The 17,500-nt window shown below is 41.4% G+C and overlaps 1 protein-coding gene and 1 pseudogene across 2 annotated transcripts in view; both read left to right on the top strand.

The window, feature by feature from the left end:
• Positions 1-2,186, top strand: part of LOC119592771 (DNA replication factor Cdt1-like) — an 8,943-nt gene extending 6,757 nt beyond the window's left edge. For both annotated transcript variants that reach the window (XM_037941707.1, XM_037941709.1), the window contains exons 8-11: positions 1-126; positions 425-591; positions 709-910; positions 1,087-2,186. The exon at positions 1-126 is cut by the window's left edge and continues 19 nt beyond it. In XM_037941707.1, coding sequence (XP_037797635.1) covers positions 1-126; positions 425-591; positions 709-910; positions 1,087-1,244 — 653 coding nt within the window. In that variant the 3' untranslated portion in view covers positions 1,245-2,186. The remainder of the gene's footprint in view (positions 127-424; positions 592-708; positions 911-1,086) is intronic.
• Positions 2,187-15,221: 13,035 nt separating this feature from the next.
• Positions 15,222-17,500, top strand: part of LOC119585391 — a 9,709-nt pseudogene continuing 7,430 nt past the window's right edge.

The following is a 17,500-nucleotide window of genomic DNA, read 5'->3' as shown; positions in this document are numbered from 1 at the left end:
CAAGTGTTGGTGCCATTAAACGGTGGCATCCAGAGTTTGCCCTGGAGGACCTACCTGATATTGAGGAAGCTGCACTGCCACAGCCACCCACCATGGAGAAGTTGGAAACAGCCAAAGATGTCCTTGGTAATTTTTTCAACATTTAGTATTACAATATAATCATCATGTAATTTTTCTTTGCTGCTGCTGCTGTTGTAGGATTTGATGTGTTCCAGAGCTTTAGGCAATTTAGGAGTAATTTGTTAAAATGTAGAAAAGAGAATGAATTGACTAAGCAAGAGATGTAATTGATACATTTGTTAAATTTCCCCTACAGTTGCAAGCAGTAGAATTTTTTTCAGTGGAATGCCTTGTCAAATTATTAATTTTCATTATACCGTATCTACATTTGTCATAGTGAAATATCTTCCTTTTATTTTTACAGAAAAGGCACAAGACCTCTTCTCACTTAACCACAGACTAGAGAAAGCAGTAACAGAGGCCGCTGAGAAAACTCCAGTACCAGTTGCAAAGACTGCACCATCACTATCTGCAGCACCAGTCAGTACATGTATAGCTTTAAAGGGTGTATCAAGTTCACTCTTAGAGAAGGTAAGGTGCTATCAGTAATGTAGGTATATCTGATGCCATAGCCAGTGAATATTGTGTATAATGAAAGGTGTAGCACTTTAAACTTTAACACCCAACTTACTGACATATCCTTTCTAGATTCGTGCAAGGGAAGCTCTAAAAGCTGCTCGGGAAATGACCAGAAGCTGTGGTGAAAATAAAGAACTTGAAATGTTGTCTCGCCTACCTGAGATTTCCAGAATCATTCGGAATACTTTTGTAACAGAGAAGAAAGCTGCTTTACCTTGGGAAGTTGTAGCAGCTAAAGTTACTGCCAGTTATTCTTCTATGTTAGGAGGAAGTAAGTAGACTGGTTTGTTCTGAAATGAATTGAAATGTATTGTCTTCTAGTTGGAAATGTTACTAGTTTATGAAGAAGAGTCCTATTATAGCTTTGTTTATCCCAAGTATTTAATGTAAAAATATAGATTTATACCACATAAACAAAAATGCATAATATCTATACTTAATTTTCAGATGAGGTGGACAGTCATCTTGAGCTGCTCATCAAGGAAATACCTGGTTGGTGCACTGTTCACAATGTTCGCAGTGGCAGGTTCTTAAAGATCAACAAGAATGAGCAGTTGTGCAGTGTTGAAGAAAAGTTACAAGCAATAATCAAACAGAGAAAATGAGAATTTTATAATTACACACATTTATGTATGGATTAAAGTATGAATACTAATTCTGTAAAGTTGAACTATTTTCAATCCTTAGCGAGAGGAATGATACCATAAGGATGCGAATTTTGCCTTTGTGTAATATTGCACTTCTAATAGGGTTTATGAATGAATGATGAATTATTTTTGCAGAGTGAATGTCAAATTTCTGTTAACAATTATTGTGACTGAGTACTGCATGTACCAAAGAGTTGTTGTTTAGTGTATACTTAATTTTCAAACATTACTTTTTCATCACAATTTTCAGTTCCATATGAATTAATGAGCATATTTACAGACAATGCAATTATTAATACTGTATTTCCCTTTGCAACAGAACAGTTATAACATAATTACAGTTGTACTTTCATGTTAATTGCTAATATTGATGCATTTCATTTAATACTGTTACCAGATGTCTTTTCATGTTGCCCAATTTTTTTTTATGCAGGCTCTCTGAACAAATTTTCTGTTATTTAAGGGTGTATATTTTCATAGATTTTGATTAATTTAGGATATATAGTATTTTTCTTTTGCATAATACTTGTTACTTAAATACAAATCATCTGTAGGACATGTGTTGCTTAGTAAAGAATATTTTGTAAAAAAGAATAGGGAACTAGGATCAAGTTTTCAGTAGTCTAATGTGGTCATAATGCAATTGTATTGCATTAAATCATTACTGTATTACTGATATTACAAAGAAATCGACTTGACTGTCACATTATAACATTAAAAGAGCAGATAATGTTATGAGCTCAAGATCCCTAGATTTAGAATATCAGTTTTTACATTTAATATGTACTGTGATTAGATTTAATTATAATATGTACACATGTTTGTATGATCTGTTCTGAATGGCATTGCAGAATATACATTATAATATACTTTGTTTTAAAGAAAGTAAATTTCAATCTTCCCAAAGGTGTATTTGACCTATGGCTTCTGCATATTCTGCATTTTGTCAGTTCATCCTCCAATCCCTTGCTCATTGTTGTCGTGGTGGGGCTTAGGAGACAGAAAATGAGGCCCATGTGTGGTATCATTCCTACCTGGGACCTCAGCCTTTGGCTCAACTAATTTTGCATGGTCTTGTTTTCTCCTCCTTTCCTTTTCCTTCTCTTCATCCCTTTCTTATGTCCACTTGTTTTAATTGTCAACTCATTTTTACCCTTTTTGCCACAGTACTCTATCATGATGCTATATGGCTTTAATGTCTTTTGGCTCATGTCCCATGTGAACACATGGAGTTGTTCATGTGGGGGTTCCATTTTCCGTTGGAATCAGTTTAGTACCATCCTCTCAGCCATCTTGCCCAGACAGCTGAGGAGAAAGATAGGGCGGTACTTAACTGGCTCTTTTGGTTTGGGGATGGGAACTATGGTAGCCTTCTTCCAGCTCGGGTAGAGTGGAAGTTTCCCAGGACTTGTTGATGAGTTGCAGGAGTGCAAGCTCACCTACCAGTCCTGGATGGGAAATGATGGGGTACAAGATCTCATCAAAACCCGGGGCTGAGAACTGTTTTTGTAGGCATTTCTTAGTTTCCCCAGAGAAAAGATTTCGTTGAAGGTTGTGGCGTGTGCACCTTGGCTGGTAGCTCGCCTGACCCATTGCTACAGCTCTGTAGAGGCGGTTCAGTGGCCAAAGGACTCGCATCATTCCAGCCACTTTTCCTACCTGACTCTATTGGCAGTTTCCTTGGCATCCCTGACAGCTTCCTTTAGGGAGGGCCAGTGGAAGGAGTTCTTTATTCAAACAGTCTCTTTGACATATGCACTCAATCCTTTTTATGCCTTGCTGTTTCTCTTCTGCCCTCCTAAATTTAGCCATGTCAGTAGCTCTTCTCACCTTTCTCCTCGCTTCTCTTCCATAAAATCAGACAGAGCGCACCCCCATCTGCTCCCTATCATCTACAGAATCTCATAATGCTCCCTTTTCTTTATACATTACAGTCATGCCGCAGCACACATAAGGGCCAGATGGTAAACACTGCCGTATGTCACGACACCTTCCACTTACTACGTTGTCCTTCCTTCTATCAACATTCTATAACATATGGACGACTGGAAACTTTCCTCCACACTGGCATGAAGTCTTTGCATTACTTTCCCAAAAATCAAACGAACCCAGTACCCTTCCTCAAGATTACCATAGCACTTTTAAGCTGCTTGTGCAAACTAGTAATGATGGTTAGCACCCAGTTATGTAGTACCTTGAATATTACAACTTCACCTATCCAAATCAGCTTATTCCCTTGTAAATTTTGAAGAACATATCACATCAGCATTTGCGTGCTGTGATTCAATATTAGTGGTCTTATTTGATCTTGAAATGGCATATGATACCACACGGCAGCACCATATCCTTCAACATTCCCAAGGCATACATGGAAACATGGAGTTTTCATAAAGTCCTTTCTTTCCGAACACACCTTGTTAGATTTACCTCTTCTACTTAATTTTTTCCTCAATTCCAAGGTGTCCTACAGGAAAGTGCGCTCAGTCACATATTTTCTCAGTGCTGAAACTACCACCAGGTATCCGTTCATCACTAGACATAGAACTTTGCCATCTTTGCCTCTGATCCTTTCATACCTGCTTTCCATCAGCTTCTCCAATCTGCAATAACACCTATCTCTTCTTGGGCTACCAACCATGGCTTTTGATATTCTACCTCTGAAATTTTTCCACCCTATTTCCTGTTCACATATAGGCTCCCAACCTCTACTCTTTCTGTATGATGTTCCCACCCAATTCAAGCAAGTTCCTTGGTATCATTTTTGGCTCCAAATTGTTAAGGAAATCATATCCTTTCTGTTAAAGAAAAAGCCTGCCATCACTTCCAACTTTATAGACTCGCATATATCGTGGGGTACAGCCCGCAAAACATTCCTCCTTTTCCATATAACCCTAATCTTCACCCTTGATTATTGTTGTCGTACATATTCTGCCTCACTTCTCACTCACCTTGCCAAAATACTGCGGTGTTCATTTAGCCTAGCTGCCTTCCAATTCACTCCATTTGTGAGCCTATTACTGAATCAGGCCTATCATCCCTTTCTTGACATCTTGCCCCTTTTATCTCTAAGAAGGTATGGTTGTTTTCACCAATTTTCTTTCTCCGAGCTAACCATTCCAAAATCCCCTCTTCATATCTTCTCTCCATATTTATCTACCCCTTTCCATTTCTATGGATGCTCCTTTCCCATTCACCATTCCTCATTGTCGATCCCTTATTCCCCTTCCCCAATCTTTCCCTCCCTAGCAAATACCTTCCTCCTGTAATTGCTCTTCTATTTTCCTTGATCCACCTAAATCAAACATCCCACCTTCTGTCCAGCTCGCATATCTGTATCACTCCTCCAGTACCCGTGTCTATAAAGATGGCTCCAAATACATCTCGGGTACTGGTTTCACTGTAGTCTTTCCTACTCACACATACAACCTTCCACTTCCTCTTGAATCAAGCATACTTAAAACAGAACTATATGCTATCCTCTTCAATTTACAGTCCCCCCCAATCCCTTGCCCGTTGTTGTCGTGGGGGTGCTTAGGAGGCGGAGACTGGGACCCAATGATGGGGAACTTCCCAACCTTGGGACTCAGCCCTCGACTCAACTAATTTTGCATGGTCTTTATTTTCCTTCCCACTTTTCGTTTCTGTCCCTTCACCAAACCCTTCTGCTATCCACCTCCTAAGGTGTGAGAGCCGTGCTGAAAGGATGAAAGGCGATTTGGCCAGTCCTGAAGGGCCCTGAGGGACCCATGGGCACGGTTTTCCCCCTGATTTAGTTATCTGCCCTACCCCTCAAGGGGCCCCGAGGGGGGACGTTTTTCCCCCAAAACTAACCCAGGCTTACCAGGGCCCAGAAAATAAAAAATTTCCCTCCACTATTAGGGAATGAGGCGCCCTTTTATCAAATAGCCCCAACGATGTAAACCCACCCGTTTCCCTGCCCCCAGGCTCCCTTTGCCCACGGTCCGAAACACTGCAACAAAATACCCCCCATCAATCCCTACAGTACATACCCAACAACAATTTTTAAGAAAACTTTTCCCACCCCCCAGCACCTCAACTTCAACCCTACCCCAAACCTAAAACCACCCCACCCTCCTTTTTAAACCTTACAGCCTTATTGCCACCTCCCCATAAAAAACCCTCCCCAAAAATACCCCATCGTCCCCCACCCCCCCTTGACTACCCCTATCCTAAAAAATTGAATACCCTCTTCAGCACAGCCAAAGGGGACCGTTTTTTCGTGATCCCTCCACAGCTCCCTACTCTGAAAAAACACCTTCTTTTCCCAAAAACAATGTCTCCAAAAACAAAGTAGGAAAGTCCTTCCGTAGGGCAGACCGCCCTCCGTCTTGTCACAAACACCGAAAACCAAGCATAGCATTAAAAAAAAATAACAGCTATATGGTAACCCCCATCTTGCAGAACCCACCCAAAAACCCTTAAATATTTGAAACCGGAACAGTTTCAATCTCCCCAGCAAATTCCCCAAATCTATGAAAAAGTTTGGTCAGATTGGGGAGAAAGATATTTTGCCTGTTCACGGGGACTAGATGCAACGTAGTACAATGCTCTCCATTCCCCCAGAGGTAATCAAAAAGAAACCCACTAACATACCCAAAAAAAAAAACCTTCCGTAGACTGCCTTCCCTTTAATTTTATAAGGAGGGGAATCCCCCTTTTTCGCCATCCCAACCCCCTCCGTCAGTGAAAAAATTGTTGGCGTTAGGAACCCACCCAAACATTGCCTTTCCCAAGCCAGATGCCCACTATGTGCCCAACCGGCCATACCCGATCAAAATGCCCTGCACAATCACGCACATGTCCAACTGTGGCGGCCCCCATAATGTTTTTTTATAGAGGCGTCCCACCTAAAATTTTTGATTGAGGTAGCCAACTCTCAGATTCAAATTGGACTACACTACTGAAGCCAGACAAGAAGTGTCGACGTGGTTTCTCTCTTACCCCTTTTCCCCAGAATAGCTCATTCTCCAATTATCCTAAACCCACCCCCCCTACATCTAAACCCCCCTCTTTCCCTCCTCCCTTTCCCAGTAAAAACTCTTTTGCCACCAAATCCAGACACTCCAATTTTTACTACAATATCTCAATCACCACCAAAAACCCCAACACCTTCCCTTCCCTCCTCCACTACCTAACAGACGAACAAACGTTCCACCCCCTTTTCCCCCTCCCCAACACAATCACCTCCACCCCTTTATCCTTTGCTGAGACACCGTCTCTTTTCCCCCCCCTCACAAGAAATCCTATATTCCCCAAAAAAACCCCCAAACCAACCCAGAAAAAGAAACCATTGAAAAATTTTCAAGTTACCTAATAAAAAAACTGACATCAACCTCCAAATCTTACAACCCCTGCTCCTTCCACACTCCAAGTAACGTTGATACCCATCCTCCTCCAAGATATCCCCCCTCCCCCCCCAATCCCCCTACCCCCTCCAACACAGCCATCCCCCCAACCCCAACCCCGCCCACATTATCCCCCCACCATCCCCTCTACCCCTTCCACTCCTCCGGAAACACAGTGAACCCTTATGTCACAATTTCCCCCTTCCTCAGACCCTCCTTTCTAAATACCCCCCCTAGTAGAACACCAAATCCCACACCTCCCCCCATCTCAGACCTCAGCCCTTTTTCCCACCCTCTAGCTGTTCCCCCCTAAAATCAGTAAAGTTAAACTACCCATTGGAATTTTCGGGGTTTTCCGCTCCCAGCCCTGCCCTTGATTTTCCCTCTTAAGTCCATTAGTATGCCTTCAAGAGACCTTTTCAACACATCCCAAACCAATCCCCAATTATCATTTTCTCACCCCAAACTTTTTCAATCAAAAACACCTTATGTAAACCCCCCTTCAAACCAAGTCATTTGCACAGTTATCCGTATCATCTTGTTCCTTATATAATGTTCCCCTTTCAACCCACACATTTTTTATCGTGCCCACTTTTTGAAACAACCCTACCTGCTTTCCCCCATCTACCCTCCCTTCCCCGACCCCCCAAACCTACGACATTTTTCAGAATCCCACATTTTACTTTTCAAAAACCTTTCTCTTTCCTCAAAGATACAATCCTTCATTAACTAATCCTTACCACAAAACCCCCCCCAAACCCCTTTCACCCCCAAATTTCCTTTCCCCAGTTTAGAAAAAACTAATCACTAATCAAACCCCCCTTTCCCAAACTTTAAAAACTATATGCTAAGACCTTGATGTCTAGCAATTTCTCTTGTTTTTAACCATTAACCATTAACCTTAAACCCCCCAACCTTTTTGGCCCTCCCCTTTTTCAATGACAATTCTTGTCTTCATCAAAGGCATAAATCCCCTCCACTTCTTTTTAACACCCTTTGCCCTTTAAACCCCTTTTCCCCTTCTATCATTCCATATCTACCTCATTTACCCCCCCTTTTTGCTCCTTTCATACCATTGCCCGTTAAAATTAACACTTTGTTTTTAAAAGGAACCCCTTTTAACCCTTTCACCAATTTATCAAATGCAATGGACCTTGATGGCAGCACATTTATCAGTTTAATAAAAAAACCAAAACCCAATTCTTTAGTTAAACTTCCATTTTTGGGGGGAAAGGGGTTGTATACATTTTCCCCTTCCAAAAGAGAGTTGGACCGACAAGCAACGGTTTCAGGTGAAACATAGATTACAGGACATGTATGAAAACAGTATTGGTATTAAAGGGTTGTGGGTAATGAAGTACTTTTAATTTCATGCATCTTGGTGATCTTCATCCCCGACCTTGATACCGTAGACAAATTTTTATAATTGTAAACTTTAACTTTACAAAGCTTTGCTTTTACTTTCTCCATTTGCACACATTTAAAATTTACAAGCAAAGCATGTATGTGGACAGGGCCTAAACCGACAATCTGCCTTGTCTTTTTCTCTTTTTAAAACACCTTTTCCCAAAAAATAAGGGAGGGCCCAAAAAACACCGTGAGTAACTAAAGTAGCATTTTACATTCCACCATTTTAAAATCACCAAACCTGTCATTTAAGTTGTTGGAAAGTAATTATGTACTTTAGTACTTCACTGTGTTAGTGCCCATCATTATTTATGTGGAATGAGTTTTTAAATCTTGAGAGAAAACCCTTCATCCCCCCAATCCCTTTGCCCGTTGCTGCCCCGTGGGGGGCTTAGGAGGCGGAGACTGGGCCCCAATGATGGGGAATTCCCCAACCTTGGGACCGCCCTACGACTCAACAAATTTTGCAGGTCTTTTTTTCCTTCCCCCCTTCGATCTGTCCCTTCACAAACCTTCTGCTATCCCACCCCCTTTAAGGTGTGGGCCGTGCTGAAAGGGATGAAAGGTGACTTGTGGCCAGTCCTGAACGGCCTGAGGGAGCCATGGGCACGGAAATTTTTCCCTGATTTAGTTATTTTAGCCCTTACCCCTCAAGGGGACCCTGAGGGGTGGACTGTTTTTATCCCCAACATAATCCAGGCTTACCATGGCAGTAAGATGAAAACTTATCCCTACTATTAGGGGCAATGAGGTTGCCCCTTTTTTCATAGCCCCAACGATGTAAAACCCGATTCCTTTGGACCACGGCTCCGAACACTGCAATAACTACCCCCCCCATCAATACTACTAGTACAGTGCCAACAATAAAAGGGGAACTTTTAAGGGAAACTTTTCCACTCTCCCAGCAAGCCCAACTTCAACACCTTACCCCCAAAACCTCCAACATCAACAACCCCTTTCCTCCCTTATAATCCCTTACAGCCTTATTGCAACCTCCCATAAAACATACCCCCTCAAACACATCCATCTTCGTCACGCCCCCCCTTCTGCTACCCCTATTCTACAACATTTTGAAACCCTCTCAGCCGCAAAATGGACCGATTTTTCGTGTTTCCCCCCTTTACCTGCCCACACCCTTCTTTTCCCAACAATGTCTCCAAAAAAAGAGTTAAAGTCTCTTCCATAGCCCAAACCCGACCGCTCCGTTTTTGTCACATAACTCCGAAAACCAAGCTTAGCATAACAAAACTAACAGACCTATATGGTAACCCATCCTTGCAGAACCCCACCAACCCTCAATACTTGCACCGGAAACAGTTTCAATTCCCCAGCAAATTGCCCAATCTATGACAAAGATGGGTAATTTGGAGAAGACCTACTTGCCTGTTTCCCCGGATATGATGCAAGTCAGAAAATTTGCTACTCCATGTCCCCAGAGGTAATCGAAAAAAACCCAACTAACATAGCCAAAATTCCCTTTCCGTAGACATGCCCTTCCCTTAACGTTTATATAGGAGGAGAATCCCTCCTTCTTTCAACCCAACCCTCCAACGTCAGTGCAAAAATTTGTGCGTTAGGACACCCAGCCAAACTTGCCGTTCCACAGCCAGTGCCCACTATGTTCCCCAACCGGGCCATACCCGTCTAACTGCCCTGCACAATACGCACATGTGCCAACTGTGGCCCGGCCCCCATAATGTATTTTATAGAGGCGTCCCCCCTCCCAAATTTGAGTATGAGGTAGCAACTCTAGATTCAAACTTGGACCACACTACTGAACCCGGGACAAGAAGCATGTCGAACTTGGTTCTCCTTTTAAAGCCTTACTCCAGTAAATTACTGCTCTTCTACCAATTATCCTAAACCCACCCACCTTAATCTAAACCCCCCTCTTAACCCCCTACCTTCCCAGTCAAATTTTTTTTGCCACCTAAATCCAGCCCACTCCAATCTCTACTACAGTTTATTTCAATCACCACTACAACCCCAACACCTTCCCCTCTCCCTCCTCGCACAACCCGTAACAGACAGAACAAACGTTCCACCCCTCTTCCCCTACCACACAATCACCTCCACCTTCCTTTACTCCTTTGCTTGAGGACACCAGTCCTCTCTTCCCCCCCTCACAAGAAATCCTATATTCCCAAAACTCCCAAACCAACTCAGAAGAAGAAACCATTGAAAATATTCAAGATTACCAATGAAAATTTACACTCAACCTCCAAATACAACTCCTGCTCCTTCCACACACCAAGTAACGGTGATTCCATCCTCCTCCTACCGATATCCCCCCTACACCCATCCTCCTAAACCCCCCCCCATCACAGCCCATCCCCCCGACCCCAACCCCGCCCACATTAACCCTTCCCCCCCCCCTCCCCTATCCCTTCCACTCCCTCCTGGATACACCACGTGAATCCCTTATGTCACAAGTATCCCCTTTCCTCAGACCCTCATCTCCCAATACCCCTCCTAGTAGAAAAACCCAACTACCCCACCTCTCCAAATCTCAGACCTCTCAATCCTTTTCCCCCCCTACTGCCCCCTCAAAATCTCCAAAAGTACTACAATCTATATCAGTAAAGTATAACTATCCTTCATTTGGGAAATTCGCGGTTTCCCCTTTCCCCGACCTGACCTTCGTCATATTCTTCCTTTTTAATCCATCTATGTATGCCTTCAAGGACCTTTTACAAACCTCCCAAAACCAATCCCCCAAATTTTTCATTTCGCTTTCCCCACATTCCCTTTATGTCTCATCCATTATCAATCAGAAAAAAACTTATGTCACACCCCCTTCCAAACAATGTCCCTTTCACAGTTATCCGTATCACCCTTTATCGTTGGATCACAGTGATTCAGTCTATTCTCCCTTCCCACCCATTTAAATTTGTTGCTTTGAAATCAATTCCCAAATTCAATCACTTTCCTCATAGTTGGTGACTTTAAACTGCCGCCACACCTATGGGGTGATCTTCACAAATCCCGAGGCCGATTCTAGAGCGTTCCTCTCACAGCTGACCTTACTATTTAAATTCAGGGTTTCCCCCCAAAACTTTGATACAGCACGCAATCTTTTTCATGCAGTGACCTCTCTCTATGTCCCTTTCTTCATTGATTTTCCCTGGCAGTCTTTGACCACTTTCCAGTTCTCCTTTTCTCCTACTTCATAGTACACCCAACTCCCACGCTGGTGCTTGATAGAGCGAAATGGGATACTTTCAATTCACTCCTGCTATTCATACCCTCCATCCTCCCTTTACCGCCATTTCAGAAATATACAGTATTTCAAATACAGTCTTTAAGAGTGCACATACAGCTATCCCTCGAACTCAAGACAATACCTCCCCAAAAGGTTCCATGGTTTGGGAAACTGATTGCACTAAAGCACTTCGGCTTAAAACGGCAGCCTGGAACAGTTACCGCACAAGAGAGGTACTCAAATCAACTATCAGCCCTATCTCTTTTAAAGAGCATCTGCCTATCTCCGTGTACAATCCGGAATAGTAAAAAAAAATAGCTGGCGAAATTTTGTTTGATCAATTACACCTTACATCTACTCAAATGTTGGCGCGAATTCATAAACTATCAGGCAAACCACCCCCCATCCTGCCCTTTTCCTCCTTTGAAATACCCTCATTTCTGATCCTCTCCCCAAATCGCTAATGAACTGGGTGATTATTTCAGCCAGGTCAGTGTGGTTCTCACCTTTCTCCACACTTCTTTCTATTAAGACCACCAGAGAAGTACCCCCATCTACTTCAGCCCATCCTCTGATGGTCCTAAAATGCCCCATTTTCTTCCTCTGAACTCCCTTACTGCCCTACAATCGTGCCCTAACACTCAAAGAAGGCCCGACGTATTCACTACCGTATGCTCCCGGGAACTCCCACTTCCTCCTTATCCTTCCTATTTTAAAATTTTCCCCAAACCCCATATGGACATCAGGAAATTTCCCTTCTAATTGGCGAGAAGCTCTTATCCTCCTTCCTGAAACCCAATAATCGGGTACCCTTCTCAAGCTATCGCCCCATCGCATAACTAGCTGCTTGTGCAAACATTAGAGGGGAATGGTGAACTTCCGCTTAAGGGTATCTTTAACTCACAATCTCTCTCCCTTCCCAATTCGGTTTTCGCCGTGCCAGCACAGCTGACCCCCTTGTCATTTTGAGACATATATACATCTGCATTTGCACGCCCTAAACCATACTAGTATTTTTTTTATCTAGAAAAAGCATTATGATACACATGGCGGTACCATATTCTCCAAACAAAATGCCTCTCTGTCAAACGTGGAAAAAAATGGGGGCTTCATAAAGTCCTTCCTCTCCCAAGCACTTTCCAGGTAAAATCGCCTCTGCCCCCATCATCTTTTTCCCCAAATCGAAGGTTGTCCCACAAGCGTGTGCTCAGACACTTTATTCCTTTTTGCTGTTAATGAATGTCTCAGTTTTACACCCGGAGCCCGGTCATCCCCTTATGTGATGAAATTTAACAATCTATGCCTCGAAACCACCATACAAATTTTTTCTAACCCCAAATTTTTCAATCGCAACTCCATCAGTATCTTCCCGGGCCACAAACCATGGTTTCCGCTTTTCTACCTCTAAATCTTCTCCATTTTTTCTCTCGCTCAGTGTAGGTCCCCCCCCCCACTCTTCTTAATGGCACTCACTCCAATTGGGCCCTTCCTCTGGCAAATTCCTAGGTGTCATTTTGAATCCAAACGTCCTGGCGAGACCTATTCTACCACATTAAAGAAAAAGCTCTCCGCCGTCTTCGAATCTTAAAAAACTGATCCCATATTCAATGGGGCTCAGATCGCAAAACTTCCTTCATCTCATGTAAATTTGGATCTCCTCCACTCTTGATTATGGATGCCATTTTTACTCCTCTGCCTCAACTTCTCTCCTTGGGCCCACTTGAACAATCCATCACGTGGTCTTGCTTAGCCACTAGGCGGCCTTTCGCTCCTTTCCCAGTTGAGAGCCCGTAACCCCTTTAAACAGGATACCAAACTCTATCTCGACGTTTGTCCCTTCTCTCTCTCCGAGCTAGTCGATTCCACCAATTTTCTCTCATCCCTAAACCCCTATCCCACCCAAACCCCCCACTTCTTAAACCCTTTGCTTCTCTCCACGATTACTACTCCCTTTTTCCACTCGCAAAGGATACCCTCCATTCCATTTCCCTTTCCCCCATCTCCAACCTCTCCCGTTCTCTGTCCATTCGTCCCTCCTGGCTTAACCTACCCCCATATTTTCCTTCGTTTTCCCGACCACCAAAATCAAATATCCTCCTACTTCCTTTCCCCACATTTCCTTGGGCCATGTCTCCATCATTCCCTCTAAATATTCATGTATATAATGATGCTCCAAATCCACTCCGGTGCGTTTTGCAGTAAATTTTCCCAAAATGTACTTTCAAATATCCTTCTCCTGAAACCAGGTCCTTACACAGAACTGTATGCACTCCTTTTGCTCTAAAACACATAACTCACTCTTTCTTCCTCTTTTCAATTTTTACAGGGCTCCCGAACTCATAAAATCTCTAAAATCAATACACACCACCACCCCCCTGTTGTAAGATCCGGAATGGTTGTTCTACCTGTCCCACACGCCATTAAAACAATCCAAATTTTGCGGGTGCCCAGCCTGTGGAATCCCGGCAATGAACAGGCCGATACACTAGCACGCCACGCCTCTATGTCCCACATCATACCAACCACGCTTCTCAGTATCCAAGCCAGGATTATTACCCCACACTTAAAACCTTTTTGGGATAATCGTGGCAATCTTTTTCAAGCTCGCACTAAAAATTACATTTTTGTAAAACTATCAATCCCTCCTGGTCAACTCATTCATCGGAACAGACGTTGGGAGACCGCTTCCCCGATAGCATTGGCCAAACCCCCCTTAACCACTCCATCTATGTCACAATCTGATCCACCCTTATTTCCTTATGAATGTTCCCCTTTCAATCCCCACATCTATTGTCGTGCCCACGTTTTGAAACAACCGTACCTCTGCTTTCCCCACTATCCCCTTCAGACCTCCAACTATCGATTCCTTACAGAATCCCACACTTTCTGCTTCAACAAACCCATTCTTTCTCAAACGCATACATTCCTTCATCTAATCTAATCCTTACCAACCCTCCCTAACCTTTCACCACCAATTCCTTTTCCAGCATAGACAATATCACTAACTCAACCACCCCCCCTAACATTAACTATATTGCTACATGACCTTAGATGTCTAGCACATTCTCTTGCTTTTAACCATTAACCATTAACCAAACCTGTCTTCTCCTTATAAACACACAACATAAAACTTTGGACTAATATTGTATAAGAGAATTCACAATTTGTTAAAGCTTTATGTAAGAAAGGGGGTTTGGGTTTCTTTAATAATGCAAAGGCTTAACAGAAAAAAAAAGTACCATCTCAATATAAAAGTTTTTTTTACATGTTTTTGAACTTTAATTCTATTTTCTAGCAAATTATAAAATGAGGCATTGGAATTTACACACTACTTTTTACCTTCAAAATTTATATAATCATTTCAACATGTGATAAAACTTTATCACTAGTAGTAGTTAATTGAAAAGGAAAATTAAAAACAAGCAGGCTCTTCTCACTATTATTCAGCACACAAACACTAAGACAATAATAAGGATTATTTTGACATCTAGATTACATGAAAATCAATTTGGGCCCCTACTAATGTCCTGATAATGATAGTTCAGACTGACAGGTTCACGAGCAGAAAAAAAGTTTAAAACTTAATAAACATCTGCATACATAGTATGTATGATCCATAGGGTATAAGGCTTGAAGAAATCCTGGGGAAAAAGCTTTGGGTTTCCCCTGGCATAACCTTATATATATACAGAAGATGAGAATTTAATTTTACCTATGTCTTTTTTCATAAGACTTCTTTGACACACTTATCTCAAATTTGTCTTCACTTGTTACTAATATGTGACTAGCACTAAAAGTGTGCCTGGATAAAGGAATAAAGATGTGAACCATCATTATGTACTGTACAAAGATTGCATAAGAAACTTCTACCTTGAAAAACCTTGCAAACATGCTGATCAGATGGATCTAAATGCACACACTGCACTCATTCCACTAACAGCACTGAATACCTTTCTCTAAATGGACTCATTTTCCCCACAAGCATCACAACTTTCAAAGGGTGTGGATTTACAACACCTAGCCATTAGTGCTGACAATAATGCACCCATAGTACTATCTAAAACTATTAAGAAAATGTAATATGAACTAAGAAAAAAAAATCATAACCAACACTGGTAAAAAAGGAATAATCTATTATTGGCTTTAAAGTAAAAAATGCTTATGATCCTTATTTTTTATCACATTTACAAAAATAATGAAAAGCCAATAAACTTGCACCCAATAGTTCCATGATTTTAGTCACCTGGCAATAATTCAAGCTACAAATTCTACAAATTTTACTTTGTCTAGTACCTGACTGATATGGTCTGAATTCCCACTAATTATTCAAGCACAGCAAGATTTATGAGGGGAAATATGATCACAAGAAAATCTGTGAGTTGCCTTGCATAAGTCAAAGTTTCAGTATCTTCACCTCACAACACTACAAAATGGTGACCTACCTCAAATCAATGTTACTGTCATCAGATTGTTAATGCTTTACCCAATGTTCATTGCATTTCCACCATGAAAGTTCTGAATTTAGTTTATATACCTAATCTGCAGAAAGAAAAAAATCCAACATTCAATACCAGCACACTACCACAGACCCTTTCTTTGTTTATAATAATAAGTAGTAACATCTATATTACTACAATAATATATGGTAAATATAAAATAAATACCATTCCACTCCACTTCTCCCTCCCAGCTGAGAGAGAAAAAAAAAACTGCTGAATAAATACAAATCAGTGAAGTTTAAAAACTTAAAATACTGGGCAATAATAAAACTGCATGTGTAGCTGAGAGAGAGAGAGAGAGAGAGAGAGAGAGAGAGAGAGAGAGAGAGAGAGAGAGAGAGAGAGAGAGAGAGAGAGAGAGAGAGAGAGAGAGCAAGAGAAAGAGAAAGAAAAAGAGAGAGGGCAAGAGAAAGAAAAAGAGAGAGGGCAAGAGAAAGAAAAAGAGAGAGGGTATGAGAAAGAAAAAGAGAGAGGGCAAGAGAAAGAAAAAGAGAGAGGGCAAGAGAAAGAAAAAGAGAGAGGGCAAGAGAAAGAAAGAGAGAGGGCAAGAGAAGAGAGAGGACCAAAAAAAAAAGAGAGAAGAGCAAAAAGGGAAGTGAGAGGGAGTTGGTGTGAGGTGGTGGAGTGTGAGGGAGTGTGAGTGTGAGTGTGAGTGAGATGAGATGAAGTGAGAGGAAGTGAGAGTGAGAGTGTGAGTGTGTGTGTGTGTTTTTGGGTGTGTTGTGTGGGGGTGGTGTGGTGTTGTGTGTGGTGTGTGTGTGTGTGTGTGTGGTGGGGGTGTGTGTGTGTGAGTGGAGAGGAGGAGAGAGAGAGAGAGAGAGAGAGAGGTGTGTGGGTGTGTGTGTGTGTGTGGTTGTTTTGGGGGGGTGTGTGTGTGTGTGTGTGTGTGGTGTGTGTGTGGGTGTGTGTGTGTGTGTGTTTGGGGGTGTGTGTGTGGCGCGCGCGCGGGTAATAATAAAAAAAAAAAAATTTAAACTTAATTAAAAACCCCAAAATAACTTTGGAAATATTTGAAATAATGTAAAAATATTATCAAATATTGCATACAAAAACCCAAAAACACATACAGGTTCAAAATAAAAATTAAAATTTCCCATCAGCCATACCTAAAAAAGGGGTAAAAAAATACAGGCCCAAATTAATTTCCAACTGTCTAAAACTCTATAATTAATAATTAATTTACATGACTACTTTAAAAAAGTTTGCTCCCGTTCCCTCTTTTTTTTTTATTTAGTAAAAGAAGATAATGTTTTTCCACAAAAAAAAAAAAAAAAAAAAAAAAAAAAAAGAAGCCTGCCTCCCCCAGCAACACTTGTCTGTTTTTTGGGTTTATTTTAAAAATTCATCAATAAAAAATACTATTAGGAAAAAATTTCTGTTTTTGTTTTTCGTTTTAAACTGAAAAGTTTGTCTGCCAATAAAAAACCACATTTTCTAAGTTCAGAAATATCATTAGTTTTGTCTATACTTTTACACTTGAGCCATTTTTTTTTCCAACATGCATTTGTCAACACAGACAAGGGCACATATTAAAAAAACACAGCACACCTTAAAATTTAAAAGACTTTAGAATGTGCTATAAATTAAACCCTTTTAATAACAAAAAAAAAAGAGCTATATTTTTAAAAAGAAAGGAAAAAAAAAAATTTTTTTAAACTTTTAAAAAGATTTTCCTCTTTTTTATGGTTTTCATAGAAAAAAAAATATTTAAAACTGGATTACTGAAAATTATCTTTTTGA

Source organism: Penaeus monodon, chromosome 3 (genome assembly GCF_015228065.2).
Source record: "Penaeus monodon isolate SGIC_2016 chromosome 3, NSTDA_Pmon_1, whole genome shotgun sequence".
NCBI lineage: Eukaryota > Metazoa > Arthropoda > Malacostraca > Decapoda > Penaeidae > Penaeus > Penaeus monodon.
Note: the sequence above shows the minus strand (reverse complement) of the source record. Positions and strands in the feature narration are given on the sequence as shown.